The sequence below is a fragment of the Schistocerca serialis genome, chromosome 3 (assembly GCF_023864345.2).
Source record: "Schistocerca serialis cubense isolate TAMUIC-IGC-003099 chromosome 3, iqSchSeri2.2, whole genome shotgun sequence".
Lineage (NCBI taxonomy): Eukaryota > Metazoa > Arthropoda > Insecta > Orthoptera > Acrididae > Schistocerca > Schistocerca serialis.
In genome coordinates, this window is record NC_064640.1 from 246,662,633 (window position 1) to 246,680,780 (window position 18,148).

General features: G+C 42.9%; 1 protein-coding gene across 1 annotated transcript in view; it reads left to right on the top strand.

The window, feature by feature from the left end:
• Window positions 1–698: 698 nt before the first annotated feature.
• The window catches only part of LOC126469995 (uncharacterized), a 501,305-nt gene continuing 483,855 nt past the window's right edge, over window positions 699–18,148 (top strand). The window contains exon 1 of the mRNA XM_050097449.1: window positions 699–839. Within this exon, the coding sequence (XP_049953406.1) occupies window positions 746–839 (94 nt within the window). The 5' untranslated portion in view covers window positions 699–745. The remainder of the gene's footprint in view (window positions 840–18,148) is intronic.

Here is an 18,148-nt window from a genome sequence, read left to right on the forward strand (position 1 = left end):
GAAACGATCATCACGATAAAATAAGAGAAATCAGGGCTCGCACAGAAAATTTGTGCTCGTTTTTCCCGCGTGCCGTTCGAGAGTGGAACGGTAGAGAGACAGCTTGTAGGTGGTTCATTGAACCCTCTGCCAGGCACTTTATTGTGAATAGCAGAGTAATCACGCATAGACGTAGACACGTGTTTAGAGGAACCTTCATTCATCAGCGCCATCTATCGTGGCAACGATGCATTTCCGGAAAAATGTTCACTTGACCTTTTTTCCTCTAATTCCATTCGGGAATCCGTCTGTGCATTTTTTCGGTTTTATTCATGCTCACCCCACATATAGCATTTTTTCTGTTTTGGCTGTTAGCTCATTTTGTATTCTGTTTCTGAGCCTTAAATAGGAAAAGAGCCCGACATTCAGCTAAACAGGAATGAGGAAACCAAGTAAACATCATTTCCAACGAAGCAGGTATATTACACCATCGAACTGTAATCCCACGCAGAGAGGCATTCGGGGCCGGCTCAGCTCACCATTTCGCGTGCTAGCTAGCTCTGCACGTTACGGTGTGCGAGCAGATCAGATGGCGTGGACTAATCTGCAATTAAACTAGGGAGGGAGATTGTTTGGGCAGGGGCGGCGCAGTGGCGTGAGAACGGTGCAGGTGTGCGGCGCAGAGCGGCGTGCCTCAGTGAGCCAGCCGCCGCCGCAGCGCGCACTTCGCAGCCGCAGCCGCAGCCGCCGCACGCCACAGCCCGCCATGCCGCTGCTACTGCTACTGCTGCCGCTGCAGCTGCAGCTGGCGCGCGCCGCCACCTTCACCGTCGACGGCAGCCTCGCCGCTGTCGACAGCGGTGAGTCCCCCACCCCTCGCATCAGGGACACGTGCACACACGTGCCCGCTCACTGCGCGTGCAACCGCCGCTTAATAACAATCACAATATGCACTTCATAGCGACTCAAAACTTAAGGGTTTTATATTTTAAGTTTTCGTTTGTTTTTGTTATTACTTGCACACTTAGGATTAAAACATGTTAATAAACAACTAGCACACTCGTAATACACGGAGGTCACGCATATCGTTTGTCGAGTCGATTTAATCGACAGGTAGCAATGGCTGTGTTTCGTAATATCTTCTGTGTACTTAATGTAAACAATGCAAATCTATCAGTTACCGGATCGTGGTGCAATAACATAATCTTGATTGTTATATACCTGATTAACTGCTAAATATTCTTACATAGTAAAGCACAATATTTAGAGAAATACTGGCATAAAGCACCTACGCAGCTGTAATAGTTCCGATGGTGAGCGAGAGACATTAATTGTCATGTAAAGACAGTAAATAATTACCGTATAATACTGGCAATAACGAACTGTTATTGACGTTTCTGTGAAGGGATGATGAGAGGGAAAATCACTTCGTCTGCACACTTTTGTTTAAAGGATTGGTTCAGAAAATAAGCACTCATACATGCATTCCATAAACATCCGCACTAATACAGTTTATTTGTAATTCTGTCCTGCTTACATGTTACGTCTCTTGTGCGACGTTTTAACAGTCTTTCTTTATATTTTGTGCATACATATTCCTAAATAAAATTTTTCGTTAGAAATATATCTCTTTTTCTCAAACCAACAACTCAGTTCATGGTATCAGTACTAGAAATAACAATAATCTTTGCAGTCTCTTACTTTAGTCCGAAAAGGTGTCTATTATTCAGAAAACACATTTTTATAACTTACCAGGAGCCATAAAAAGCTTAAATACTAATGAAATTAATTTTAAGGGGAATCTAAAGGATTTGTATATCGCCAGCTCCTTACACCTCATTGACGAATTTCTTACAATTAGTAGAAGCAACTGATGTGTATATGTTACTAATAACAGAAAATAATGCGAGTATTACGTACGAACTGACTTCTGTACAAATTCAGTGCAGTAATGCGATCATTGTAAATAGGTGTAGTAAAATGATTTTTCTGTTTAGTTACGCATGGCTACAATAGCATATCACCTTAGTGCGTTGAACATCTGCATGATTGGAGACAAATTTGCTATTACATTGTAAATTAAACTATGTTTTAAGATTTTCTGATTTATTCCACATCAGTGAGGAACATTCCACTTGGGATCTGTGGAAGGAACAATAGAAAGTTTATTTTTCGTTGTAAATATTTATTAGGTACACTTATCTTCTGATATTTTCAAAGTCCTGGAAGATGTCCTCACTATGGATCTTTTGAAACGAAAAGTATGCATCTAACCAAATCAACGCCACGGACCTCCTGTCAGATAGTGTGTAAGACTGAAGAACAGGGAAACTCATAGTTTTCTTACAGAAACTTCAAGGACACTCATTTTTAAAACGCTGCAGACCAGCTGCAATCCACATTTATATCTGTACTTCCTGAATAACCCAAAACTTTTACGATGGTGTTTCAGATTTTATGAATGTACGTACGTGCTCAGAAATCCATTTGCACTGGCATATCAAATATTTTTGTAATATTTATCATTATTGTACAGGACTATGGAAAGAATTTCCTATTAATAACCAATCCAAAATGTAAAAAAATGACAAAATTACACTTTGCTTGTACAAATGTTCGAATTCAATGAAAAGGGTATTTTGGTTTTGGAAACGAGGATAACGGAGCATATTCGGCATCCTTATTTTTTGGTTTTCTCACGTTAACCAACGGAATATTCTACAACGTCATCTCTGCACTCCAGTAGAACAGATAGCAGCAAAGCTAGTAAACATACATGGGCCTTTCATTAATCCTTGCTCCTTTTGTCATTTGTAGCAGTGCTTACGCGTTTCCTGAGATGTTAAGGATGTTTTTGTTAATCTGCTCTTTTCCTTCACCAGAAGTCCTTTTTTTCCTAAGGAAGGACGTCGCTTTGCGTGGTTATCTTTCCGTGACATCAGCCCTTCACACATCCTTTCTCCTTCATACAATTTTCCACTGCTTCAGATGGGACCTTGAAAAATGCTGCTCGTGGACTGCCCATCTAGTTCTTTGGAGTAAAAAATTCGCAGTTAGCTTTTATTTCCGTAACTGCTGCACAAGGCACTTTTCACACTTCTAGCATAATACTGCATAAATCCGAACTATCCCTGCGTTCGTACATATGCTCCCAGGTGAGAAATTTACATTAATGTGACTTCTGCAGCTGATACTGCCATTATGCAATCATTTAAAAAATAGCTAAAATTGTGCGCAATTTTATAACATTAACACTGACATTCATTAACTGCGAATCGCGGATGATTTAATTACCGGTGAAGATGAAAATCAAAACACCGAAATTTCGTCGAATTAGTTGTACGAATGCAGCGGATAATGATGATACGTTATTCAACAAAACCTAATTAGAAAAGAGATGAAGTATTGAACCTATTGCATCTTGTCGCTTCTCAGCACTAACAAAACTGAGATATAATCGAAGTAATGGACTTCGTTATACTACAAACCAATATCATCACGTGGCCAAGACATTTAACTGCTTTAGAAATACGTCCAAGCTATTCCAGATCAACAGTACTTACAGACAGGTAGTTCTCAAGCAAATATGAGAACATAAAAGAAGCCCGCTTAACGTTTAAAATCCTTTTGACATCTGGTTAGTAGTGGCGGAACAGTAGCTCTGTTGGCCAAGAATTGGTAAACCATCCCTACATTCACACTAAAAACCATCCCTACATTCACATTAAGTGCTTTACAGAAACCATGGAAGACGTAAATATGCATAGCCAAAAAATGGTTCAAATGGCTCTAAGCACTAAAGAACTTGACATCTGAGGTCGTCAGTCCCCTAGACTTAGAACCACTTAAACCTAATTAACCTAAGGGCATCACACACATCCATGCCCGATTCAGGATTCGAACCTGCGACCTTAGCAGCAGTGCGGTACCGGACTGAAGCGCCTAGAACCGCTCGGCCACAGCGGCCGGCATGCATGGCCACACTGCGACTTATAATCTGTCTCCTCCATAATATGGAGCCTCTGTCTAATATCCTGCGATCCTCGGCGTATGGCGATACGTTAGCGATATTATTTCAAGAATGTGGCCAACCGTTTGCGATAATATAGCTTTCACATTATGGTCGTTGAACGTGCATCTAGGTTAAAATAGCGGATGCTTTGTGTTGCATACTATGGAGAACTGCTTACGTAAATAATGTTGTTTCTAAATGTTTTGTGCTTTCATTACTTAATTTTTTAGCCACTATAGGCTCACCCTCAGATAGAGGCACTTTAAATTCTGTAACAGCCGGTGGTATCGTGGCGCTGATGGCTCTGGCTCTGAGCACTATGGGACTTAACTTGTAAGGTCATCAGTCCCCTAGAACGTAGAACTACTTAAACCTAACCAACCTAAGGACATCACACACACCCATGCCCGAGGCAGGATTCGAACCTGCGACCGTAGCGACCGCGCGGTTCCAGACTGTAGCGCCTTTAACCGCTTGGCCACCACGGCCGGCGGCGCTGATGGAAACAGTTGAAAGTTTCCAGAATGAAATTTCACTCTGCAACGGAGTGTGTGCTGAAATGAAACTTCCTGGCAGACTAGAATTGTGTGCCGGACCGAGACTCGGAGTACTCCACCGACCATTTTTTCCACCATCATTGTTCTTGGCATTTGGTTTGAGCGGACGTCAAATGACACCCCTTCGAGTTCATCACTCAACACTTCACGTAGTTTTTATTATTGTTGTTATTATTATTTTTATTATTATTATTACAGACGGCTGCCAGCCCTCTGACGGGACACGGTGGGCTGCCGTGCCGACACCGGCTGAGCTACCTAGGCACGACTCACGACCCGTCCCCGCAGCTTTACCTCCGCTAATACCACGTCTCCTAACCTCCAAACTTCGCAGAATCACTCCTGACACCTTTACCTCCGCCAGTACCTCGTCTCCTATCTTCCAGACTTCACAGAAGCTCTCCTGACAGCTTTACCTCCGCCAGTACCTCGTCTCCTACCTTCCAGTCTTCGCAGAATCTCTCCTGACAGCTTTACCTCCGCCAGTACCTCGTCTCCTACCTTCCGGTCTTCGCAGAATCTCTCCTGACAGCTTTACCTCCGCCAGTACTTCGTCTCCTACCTTCCAGTCTTCGCAGAATCTCTCCTGACAGCTTTACCTCCGCCAGTACCTCGTCTCCTATCTTCCAGACTTCACAGAAGCTCTCCTGACAGCTTACCTCCGACAGTACCTCGTCTCCTACCTTCCAGTCTTCGCAGAATCTCTCCTGACAGCTTTACCTCCGCCAGTACCTCGTCTCCTATCTGCCAGACTTCACAGAAGCTCTCCTGACAGCTTTACCTCCGACAGTACCTCGTGTCTTACCTTCCAGGCTTCACAGAAGCTCTCCTGACAGCTATACCTCCGTCAGTACCTCGTCTCCTACCTTCCAGACTTCGCAGAATCTCTCCTGACAGTTTTTCCTCCGCCATTATCTCGTTTCCTACCTTCCAAACCTCACAGAAGCACTTCTCGCAGGAGAGCTTCTGTGAATTTGGGAGGTAGAAGACATGATACTGGCGGAGGTAAAGCTGTGAGGACAAGTCGTGGGTCGTGCTTGGGTGCCTTAGTCGGCAGAGCACTAGCCCATGAAAGGCAATGGTCCCGAGTTAGTTTCAGTTGAAAGTTTTTAGGTTATTCCTCTTCATGCACATAAGCAAAGCAATGCTATAGTTGATACATATTTGAATGAAAAACGGTAGAGGAAGACAGAGGCTGGAATACATCCAGCAAGCCGGCCGGGGTGGCCGAGCGGTTCTAGGCGCTACAGTCTGGGACCACGCGACCGCTACGGTCGCAGGTTCGAATCCTGCCTCGGGCATGGATGTGTGTGGTGTCCTTAGGTTAGTTAGGTTTAAGTAGTTCTAAGTTCTAAGGTACTGATAACCTCAGAAGTCTCATCTCAACTCTGAGATGAAGAGGTTGGCACAGGAAAGGAATTCTTAGCGGGCCGCATCAAACCAGTCAGAAGACTGATGACTAACGAAAAAAAAAAGGACGATAATGATGATTTATTGCATAAGGCGACGGAATCTATTTAGGGTTTTTCACAACTCCTATTACGGTATCGCAAAAAGGATTTAATAGATAGAAATTTGATAAGGAATTCATGTCAGGAAATGTACCGGTTGATTATAAAATAAGTTTGAAGAGTGGATCATTTTCAAATAACTCGCTTCACGGTACGGACACAGCAGAGACAATGAGTGAGCTCTTACTTGTGCGCTCTACAGGAAATCATGGCACGGACAATATATTTCGAGTACTCCTCCTAGGATCTTCTACGTGACGTTCTGTTCAAAGTCGGGAGTTTGAGACGTCTGTGGACCACCACAGCCAACCCTGAAAGTAGAGAACGTATCAGCTTCTTGCAGCCGTTGTTGTAGTCGGCCGAAAATAGTTTGTGACGTCATAATTACAAAAGGGGTTGGCGACGGCGCCCTGTTCTCAGTTTGCGTGCGTGCCTTGAAGCGGGAGATTTGAAACGGATTCGATGTTCAAACTTACTTTATAGCCATACGGTATATTTCTGGACACGGGTTCCTTATCACAATTTTATCTACTAAATCTCTGTACAACCCCAAGAAGCCTGTAATAGGATTTGTAAATTACTCTGTATACTACAGCACGTTTTACTTGTATACATGGGCAACACAGCCTGTGTGGGATTCATGGAGATGTTTTACTGGGTTGTTGTAGAGCAGCAGTCGTAAGTTACACGCTCTGGGTTTCTCAGAAGTTTTACTTACTGTTGTTTCGTCCACGCAACCACTATGGTTATTCAGATTTGTGCTACGGAGATTTTAGTTTACATCACACTGACACGTCGTAATCACAATGAAGTCCAAATCCGAAAACATGGTCGTCAATTAGGTACAATTTTTAGCACTGTAAGCACCTTTATTACGGACACCAACGTACAGAAAGAACAGAACTGCCTCCTGGATGGAGAGTGCTGCAGTTTATACAAACATCGAATATTCCAGAATCTGCAAATATTATAAACGTAAGAAATTTTTAGAACTTTCCAGAAATGATAAATACTAGATAACAAATATGTGCTGGTGATAAAGTTTGAACTGACGACCCTCAGCAAACCAGTTAGCGACACTCTCCGCTACTTCACATTGCATGCAGCACAGCTAGCGGCAATATTACTCCGTTACCAAATTTTTACGTCGTTTCTACAACACAGAAGATTTGAGTTGCAGAATTTCTCTACGTGAAACTAGACAGTAAACCCAACAGTGCCGCAAGTATAAAAACGAAAGCAGAATTTTCATGTGACTGTTTGTATTAAATAAAATATCTTTAAAATATCTATATGAGATCACATTTCACTGTTACATCTGCATCAAAATTTGTATTCCACAACTTATCATATTTAGAGCTTAATGCATCAGAAGAATTTTCCCCCTTCTGGTTCCTTTCGCGAATCGTGCACGGGGAGAAAGGTAGACATTAACTCTCTACGTACGCCCGAATTTCTCTATTGTTACACATATTATTCTTGTAAGAGGCAGAAGTAATAAGTTTCTTGACTCGCTTTGGACTGTAAGCTCTCGAAATTTTTAGGTTAAAAATATCCCTGACGCACATCTCACATCTTGTATCGTGTCTCCGACTGGAGTTCGGTGAGATTTTCTATGACGTTCTTGCACTTACCAAACAGATTCATGTCAAATCAAGCAGTTCTGATTTGAGTATTTTTCTCCATCTTCCGTTAATCCAATTTGGTAAGAGTCCCAGACCTACGAACAAGATTAATGAATTGGTCGAATGAATATTTTGTAATTATCCTCCAATGCACATAAACAGCACTTCATTTGATTTCTTCTAATAAAACGCAGCCCGTCTCACACAGTATGGCTAAATGTTCGTATTCGTCCCACCTGCAGTAACTCCAGACAGATACTTTACGCCCATTCCCACTGACTGACGTCCGGTCGTGACGTCATATCTTATCAAATCTTTTCTTCCGTTTATATTCATTACATTTTATTTGTTACCCAGAGGGTCGGCTGTCAGTGTCTCTGCTAGGAGATGATCATCTGCAAGCTCTTCTACATTTCGGCAACATTTGCTATATACGTTAATTCCTCGTGTACAGCTGTATAACCTTAAAAAGGTGCAAACGTAACGATCGTATCACATTTCCATGAGGTACGCCGAACGAGACGTTTCTTTCAGACAATATCTCCACATCATGAATGATAGTGTGTTCCAACTGCTGGCATGTTTACAATTTAATCATATACTTGTTCCGATACACCATGTAATTCTTTTTCATAGCTGACAGTGCAGAACTATTTGGAAAACGTCCAGTAAGTAACAGTTTCGTACGAACCTATGATGCAACTTAATCACCTTTCGTGACACTGATGCTCGCAAATGAAGGAAACGTTCCCCGCACGTCCCTGCATAGGTAATCTGATACATGCTTGTAACAGTAAGCAAAGAGCGAAAAGAAATCCTTGAGCAGTCGCGTTTCTTCGCCCAGTGTCAAGGGCAAGTTCGGGTCAAAAACCTCATATGCGCCCAGTGACCGGCGGATCTCACACGCTGCCTCAGGCCAACAGTCCTGCAGAACTTGCCGACGTTTCCGCTCGTCGTAAAATATTATCTAATCCAAAAGGAAGCGTAACTGTACCAGCTGGTTCAGATGCACCACTGGGACACGGAGGAGAACACTTGTCATGCTGCTTAAATGATTTGTAAATCAGAATCATTCTAACGAGCGAGGATTACCAAACAGCAAAACTGCTGACTCTGAAATATTTGTAGACAATCGACTCCTACAGCAAGCGGATGCTCATTATTTCCAGATTTATCTTGCACATATGGTCAAGGGCAATACTGTGAAACCCCTTTTGGTTAGTAGTGTTAGAACAATCGTAAACATGGCAGAGCAATGAAGGAGTAATATAAGGTGAAAGTGACTAATACTGAAAACAATAAACTATATTAAATTCATTTGTTGTTTTTGTGGTCTTCAGTCCGAATTCTGGTCTGATTCAGCTCTCGGTGCTACTCTATTCTTTGCAAGCTTCTTCATCTCCGAATAACTAAATAAATTAATTTTCATTTAAATACACCAATTTATTGACGGGAATCCAATATTCTCTGAAGCTTCCTCGAGCTATAGATAAATCTTTAATACATGAAAGGACAGTAGAATGTCCCTTAGATTATTTAGCGTCTACTAATAAATCCTGATGAGTTATAACGAAATTTCGAAGAATATTATTCTCATTTGACTACAAAAACTTTAAATCGGAGATGTATGAGCTCTTTAATCTGTGCTGATTGCCCAGGATATCTCGGAAAAGCTGCAGATGACAGTGTGAAAGCTTTTCCTGTTAAGCTCGGAATAAATTTCAGCCACTAAAACTAGAGTCATAATATTTTCATAATCGATCCACGTTACAAGTCAGAAGGGAATGTCACATATCAAGAATCTTCGATTGTGTTATAAATTATGACGAGCGCAATTACTATTCGGATTAGAGGATTTGTGACACGATTGGATGAACTGCCAAAGGAAAGACGAGGATGGAGGTTAGAATGAATTCTACCACTTAATGGCAGTTCCTACAATATTATGTGGATTAGTTTTTTGGGCCCTTGGATAAAAGATCTTGTGAAAATATTTGTAAGAAATATCAGTTGAGGAGAGGAAATAAGTATGTACGGTATTTTCGAATAGGTCTAAAAACAGAAATTTATACTGTTGCTGATATAAAGGCACCTAAAAAATTTGGTGAATGCACTGGTATCTAATTGGCAACGTATGTTAAAAATGCATGCATGGAAGAGACTTGTCAAAAACACCACGTAGACTCGAGGTCACAAATCTGCTGCTCATACATCGACGAGAAAAAAAATAATTTCCACCAGCTAAATAGTGTATTGATCCACATTTGGAGCGCAATACAGTAGCGATTCTGTGTGGCATGGATTAGATAACTGTTTGGTAGGTTTCCGGAGGTATGTGGCACCGGATGTTCATGAACAGACATGCATATATTTCCTAAATAACTGGCCAGTGGTTTGGGGGCGTTAAACTAGCACCCGACAGCGTACCAGGTTTGCTTCATCAAATTCAGATCGGACTTACTTAGTGTCGAAGACATCAACGAGATTGCACTGTCGTGCTCCTCAAACCACTGTAGCACGTGTCTAACCTTGCGATGTGGACAGTTACCCAGCTTTAAAACGCCATACCCGTGGGAAGAACATCAAGCGTGAGGGTGTACAGGTGGTCCGCAATTATGTTCACGTAGTCCACAGCTGCCTTAGTGCATTCGATTACAACCACACTGCTATGGACACCCTGGTGAATGTTCCCTATACGATAATACCGCCCCAACCGGCCTGCGTATGTGACGCGGTGCAGGTTTCGAGCAGCTGTTTCCCCGGATAACGACGTTTCCGTGTACCCCATCAACCAGGTGTACCAAAAAACGTGATTTTTCCAATAAGTGACACGTTTTCACTGACCAATGGTCCAGTCTAGAAGATCCTGTGCTAACTGCAGTTGCAATTGACGATGTCGTTACGTCAACAAGAAAACACGTGGGTGCAGACTGCCGCGGAGCCCCATGTTAAAAAATGTCCACTGAATGGAGGGTTCGGAAACTCTTGCCTACGCCATCTTGTACGTTGTCGTCACATCAGCCACAGACCACCACCCATCCTCTTTTATAGAGCGGGGAAGCCCCTGAGCTCAACAATCTGTGGTAAAGCGCACTAGTCTTCCATTTTGTCGCCTCTCGTGGTTTCACAGCCCTTCATAACTTTCCGTAGATGCTCATGGCGGTAGCAAGCGAACAGCCGATCAGGTAAGCCGTTTCCGAGACTGTCGTTCACAAGCGCCGGGCCATAACAATGTGCCGTTTTTCTAAGTCGCTTATGTTAGTGGATTTCTTCCTCTGCTACCCGTATCGTCACTACAATGAGCTTTTATTTGTCTCTGCTCTGCGTGTATATTTTTCTTACGTCGTAACGTGTCTGCTACGTCACCTAGCGGCTTTCAGTTTCGCGGTGGACAGTCGTCATACTTTTTTGGCTTATCAGTAATTGTCTGCTGCAGGCAGTCAAACACATTGAGTGTCAAGTCTCAGTACACAGTGGTAGAGGCCAAACACAGATTTCCAGTTTCATTAAAAATGGTCGAAAACTGCGTGGAGGCACACACGATGTTAGTAAGAGTGTACATAATGGAAGCTATCATCAAAAAATCTATTCATGACCAACTGTCAACACGAAAATAACTACTGATAATGCGCCACGTTTTAGGTCGACTATTTAAAATAAATTGATCAAGATTTTCATTGACATGTATGACAGATCTATGAAGTCAGACCTGGTGCTGACAATACTATTCAGAATATGGTAAGACAACATTGTGGTTAAAGTGGCACCACATGCATAACTTACCCACAGGTATCAAAAGATGTGTGACATTAATGCTTCAGTCGCTTCCAAATAAAACATTGCCAACACTTTCCATTAGTTTTATGGAAATTACAAGAAATATTGTGACAAATGGATATTGCTCTGAAGGCGAATAAAAACAATTTGATTCCATTTTTTGTGTTAGAAAATTTTGCGACAGTTCTTCTGAACAATGGTTTTTCTGTTTTCTTTGGCAGTGTCCCTGCCTAATGACACTGATTTTATCCAACAGTTTCATCTCACTCTCAACGATTACATATAAGAGGTAAATCCCCACTAGGCGTGTCATACGCACTCACCGCACTGCTGAGAGACTTGGAATTAAAATCTGGATACCAACACACGGGCGAGCAATATGAAGCTCCCTTTTCAGACCAAATTATCTTCATTAACACATCCTCCGTCACTAGGATTCGAACTAGCAGTTTCAATGCCGGAACACATGACCTCAACAGGAATTGTTATACCTGATCCCAAACGCTGGTACCGTTTCGATGTAACCAATATTTTTCGTAGCCGCGCATTTGAAGCTTTGAGGGGAGAAGGAACCTGAAGCTCACCAAAAAGTATAAATATACTGACGGAAAGAAATTGACAACACCAAAAAATAATGTAGAGCAGTGAAATTTCACGAATACATTTGTCTAGGTAACATATTAAATGATTAACATTGAAAGGCCACAGGTTAATGTAAGCGCTAGATAAGGCATTGCAAGTGCGAAATTCTGGTAAATTAGTAACCGGTGTAACTGTCAGAATGCTGAATGCAGGCATTCAAACGTGCATGCATTGTGTTGTATAGGTGCCGAATGTCAGTTTCTGGGAAGGATTTCCATGCCTGTTGCATTTCGTCGGTCAATACAGGGACGGTTAAGTGCTGTTCGTAGATGACACTGGTGCTGTCGTCCGATGATGTCCCATATGTGTTCGATTGGAGACAGTTCTGGTAATCGAACAGGTTAAGGCAACATGTCGACACTGTGTAGGGTATGTTGTGTAACAACAGCGGTGTGTAGGCGAGCGTTATCCTGTTGGAAAACACTCCGTGGAATACTGTTCATGAATGGCAGCACAACAGGTTGAATCACCGACTGGCGCCCAAATTTTGCAGTCAGGGTACGAGGAATAGCCGCGAGAGTCATCTTGCTGTCATATTAAATCGCACCCCAAACCATAACATGAGGTGTAGGTTCAGAGTGTCTAGCACACATACAGCTTGGTTGCAGGCCCTAACCAACATACGGCCATCACTGGCACTGAGGCAGAATTAGCTTTCATCAGAAAACATAGCTGATTTCCATCTCGTCCTTCCATGAGCTCTCGTTTCACGCCACTGAAGGCCCAAACGGCGGTGGTTTGGGATCTGAAGAATGCACACTACAGGGCGCCTGACTCAGAGCTGTCCATGGAGTAACCGATTTGTAAGATTTCGTTCTGTCACTGTGGTGACAACTTCTGCTCGCACTCCTGCTGCAGATGCAGTACGATTCGCCAGAGCCATACACCAAACACGATGGTCTTCTCTCTAGGTAGTGCCATGTGGCCGTCCGGAGTCCGGTCATCTTGCGACCGCAGATTCCCGTTACCACTGCTGCCAGTAATCACGTACAGTGGCTACATTCCCGCCAAGTCTTCCTGCAATATCGCGGAATGAACATATAGCTTCTCGTAGCCCTACTGCATGACCTCATTCAAACTCCGTGACGTGGTGATAATGACGTTTTTGTCACCTTAAAGCCGTTCTTGACAAACATCAACTCACAACGTCCTTTCTCGAAAGTAACTGACGCCCACGGCCGTTAAAGCAAACCTGATTTGTATACTCATAGCAGCCCTACTAGCGCCACTCTTACGCGATTGGCGCGAAATTTGAGTACACATCACCTGTCAGATGTATAAACACGACTACCAAGTTTAGTTTATGTTGCACAGCTCCTTGGTGGAACGATTTTTTTCCGTTAGTGCATTTAAAAACCAACTATTCTCTTAGCCGGACTACTGCTCCAACAGGTCCTATAAAATTCTTATGCGACAGTCCTTATCTCAGGCCATCCATGAAGACAGATCTACAGTATGAAACTTGTATCCATTATGGAAGACAATCACTGAGAGTGTGATGAATAAAGGTTTCTTGAAATTACTGAAACCAGTCGCTTTTTGTTTTGTTCTTCAATTTTTACTTTCCCGTTGCCGGTTTCCAACGGCTTAGCGAATCATCATGAGATGGTACATGTTTATTAATTGATTGCAGCAGTGTGAGAGTCGTGGGCGATTTTGTTGTATTGCGTACAATTATTAGTATCCGTTGGCTGGTTATTGCTGCACACATTATTCTGGAAACTATGTAGAAAGTTTTCCAGAATTTAATTTTACTGCACTTCACACACTTAACTACAGGTAACACGTCCCACATGCTTACAAAACGTAAATAAATCAATGAGTAGGGCCCTATAGCTAAAGTCATGTCAAATAATTTGTATTAGGATAGAGAGCCTCTTTGTACAGCTCGTGTAATACACTCTGGTGGCAGTAACTACACTATGTGATCAAAAGTATCCGGACACCCCTAAAAACATATGTTTTTCATATTAGGTGCATTGTGCTGACACCTACCGCCAGGTACTCCATATCAGCAACCTCAGTAGTCATTAGACATCGTGAGAGAGCAAAATGGGGCGCTTCGTGGAACTCACGGACTTCGAACGTGGTCAGATGATCGCGTCTCACTTGTGTCATACGTCTGTACGCGACATTTCCACACTCTTAAACATCCCTAGGGCCACTGCTTCCGATGTGATAGTGAAGTGGAAACGTGAAGGGACACGTACAGCACAAAAACGTACGGGCTGACCTCGTCTGTTGACTGACAGAGACCGCCGACAGTTGAAGAGTATCGTAATGTGTAACAGGCAGACTTCTATCGAGACCATCACACAGCAATTCCAAACTGCATCAGGATCCACTGCCAGTACTGTGACAGGCGGGAGGTGATAAAACTTGGATTTCATGGTCGAGCGGCTGCTCATAAGCCACGCATCACGCCGATAAACGCCAAACTACGCCTCGCTTGGTGTAAGGAGCGTAAATATTGGACGACTGAACAGTGGAAAAACGTTGTGTGTAGTGACGAATCACGGTGCACAATGTGGCGATCCGATGGCAGGGTGTGGGTATGGCGAATGCCCGGTGGGCATCATCTGCCAGCGTGTGTGGTGCCAACAGTAAAATTCGGAGGCGGTGGTGTTATGATGTGTCGTGTTTTACATGGAGGGGGCTTGCACCCCTTGCTGTTTTGCGTGACGCTATCACAGCACAGGCCTACATTGATGTTTTAAGCACCTTCTTGCTTCACACTGTTGAAGAGCAGTTTGGGAATGGCGATTGCATCTTTCAACACGGTCGAGCACCTGTTCTTAATGCACGTCCTGTGGCGGAGTGATTACACGACAATAATATCCCTGTAATGGACTGGCCTTCACTGAGTCCTGACCTGAACTCTATAGGACACCTTTGGGATCCTTTGGATCGCCGACTTCGTGCCAGGCCTCACCGACCGACATCGATACCTCTCCTCAGTGCAGCACTCAGTGAAGAGTGGCCTGCCATTCCCCAAGAAACCTTCCAACACCTCAGTGAACGTATGCCTGCGAGAGTGGAAGCTGTCAGCAAGGGTAAGGGTGGGCCAACACCATATTGAATACCTGCATTACCAACGGAGGGCGCCACTAACTTGTAAGTCATTATCAGCCTGGTTGTCCACATACTTCTGATCACGTAGTGTATGTGTCTGTTTCTCTGCTGCAAAAATAACGTGTATCGGTATAGCAAAACTGACATGTACTATTTATAAAGTCTATTAAACTATGAGTTTGGAAGATATTACATCTACAATTTTAGCATTGAAATTTCGTTTGACATTTCATTTATCTTTTGTTTAACCAACATTGATCAGTTCTTATGAAATAAACAGTAGACATCACAGCATTACTTTTTTAGCTATGAAATGTTAAGCAGTGTGGTGTGTAGGAGGAGGAGGAGATGTGTGTGTGTGTGTGTGTGTGTGTGTGTGTGTGTGTGTGCGTGCGTGGTTGGGCACTAGAAGAAGAAAGTGTGTGTTCAGTGGGTGTGGCGATGTGGAAGAGAGAGAGGAGGGTTTCTTGTGAGTTACTGAATGTATCAACAACATAGCCCTCAGTAGCAGCAGAAACTAAATATATCTCCATGCCATTTCTCGGTAACATCTCATAGCAACTTGCAAAACTGTTTACACCACACAAAGTCAAAATAAGTTAAAACACAAACAACAAAATACAAATAAAATAGTTCATAACCCTAAAACAGCCAAATTCGATACAGAGAACATACAGATGCACTACGTTTAAAAAATTTAAATAAATCTAGTTTTGAAGCCGACCCTAGCACAAGACAATTTTTCAGTTACAAACACCGAAACAAACCCCCACATCCTGCACATTGCAGACAAAGGAGTAAAAATGGACCTCCTGGAACAATTAGGGGTTTTCTCCTATAACAACAAATCATCCCACACCATCTTCAATGAACAAACGGGCCTGGCAAATAACCCATTTTTTCCAAAATTTCAAAGAATCATTAAACTAATAGCTAACCCTCCCTCCCTCTCTCTCTCTCTCTCTCTCTCTCTCTCTCTCTCTCTCTCTCTCTCTTTCTGTCTCTCTCTTTCACATTGGCACACTTACTCAACACTTTCTCTCTTCTTGTAGTGCGCACACACGCACACTCACACACACACAAAATCTTCTCCTCCCACATACCACACTGCTTAACATTTCATTTCTATTAAAACCGTAACGCAGTGATGTTTAGTGCTTATTTCGTAAGTATTGTTCAATGTTAGTTAAACAAAAGATAAATGAAATGACAAACAAAATTACAGTGATAAAATTATAGATGTAATATCTTCGAAACTCATTGTTTATTTTTGCAGTAGAGAAATAGGTACATACTTACTGTCGCCAGTGTAGATTACAAGACCTGAACAAAGAAACTCTCTGCCCCAACACAAACTCTTTGACGTAAGTTTAGTTACACTCCTTGGTTTATTTGCATGTTGAATGTGTTACCTGTGGCTAAGTGTGTGAAGTGTAGTAAAATTAACATCACTGGAAAACATTCATTATGTTTTCCAGAATACTGTGTGTATCAATAATCAACCAACGAATACTAATAACTGCCAGTAATGCAACAAAATCGATCTCACAATGTGCATAACTCTCGTCACAGTCAGTGCTTACGTGTTTCGTTTATACACCTTGCACAGCTACACGGCTCCCACACTCCTGCAAACAATCAATAAATGTGTACCACGTGGTGATGAATCCCTAGGCGGTTCGAAACGGGACAATAAAAATTGAAGAACAAGACCAAAGGCGACCGGTTGCAGTAATTTCTAGAAACCTTTAAATCTACAGAATTACGTAGTCCGCTAGCGACTGTAAAGTGCGAGTCGGATGTCACGAAGTACCGTTTTGCATCGTAACCTTTACTAGACGTGTGGAATCGAAGAAAATATGACTGTATAAATAACTGTTAATCCATCCCAATGTATGTTATCCTACATTCATAGAAATAACTCAAACTATACGATAAAGGCAGTACAGCTGTTTTCCAATTTATCTCAGACCCTGATACTGATTCTCCAAACTCAGTTCACGAACGAAGTTTCGTCTTTCGTCTATCGATTGCGACACTGGTTATCTGAGTTTCTTTGTAACATTTGTTTACTGACTGAATGATGTCCTCAGCTCTAGTATAATATCTTTGAATTTCTTCTAGCACTTTGCTTAAGTGTCGCAAAGAGAGCACAAAACCTCTAAAAGTACTAAATAATAGGCGCTACTAAAGACTTATACGTGTTTGTCTTTTCTCACGGGCTGCATGTTCCCAGAGCTTTTCCTACGTATAGAAGTATTACTTCTATTTTGCATATTAGATGTTGGCATTTGCAACAAACACAGGCCTGGTAGGCTATAAGGAGCGTTGTGTAGGCTAGCAGGCTTGCAGGCCACGAACCGTTACGAAACGGAAGCGGAGCCTTGGCATGGCCTCCGTGCCATTACGTCGGCCACACTTTTTCTTTCCGGGATGAATTCGGCTGTCGCTCTCAGGCCAAGCCGACGTACTCCCCAAGGCCTTCTGGCGACTCACACATTCTTCTGCGTTACGCTCTCGAGGACGAGGCATGTCATGCTCGAAGTAATATTTAACAGCTTTGTTATTCGCTTACTTCACGCTCTTCCAGATTAGCTAAACTACTGTAGACGTCGATGGTAGTCGGCGCAAGGGATGTCGTGAGCTCAGTCCCCTTCCTGTGAGCCGCCGATTAATGGTCCTCGTGATCACTGAAGCACCAGTTGCACGTCGGATCGATGATAATGATGAATCTAGGGCTCTGAGTGCCTCTCTGACGATTGCTCAGTCCTCACGTTCTGTCGTCTCTCTAAGTCAACCGTTCCCTTCTTGACCCATTCCTGCCAACATCGTCGAATAGTGGCATTGCTCCTATTCGAATGTCGAGCGATTCGTCAAATACTCCAACCTGCTTCTTTGAACCCAATTAGACGCCCTCTCTCAAACTGACATCTGCGTACATTGTTCACGCGCCTATCTGGATGGTATAGTTAC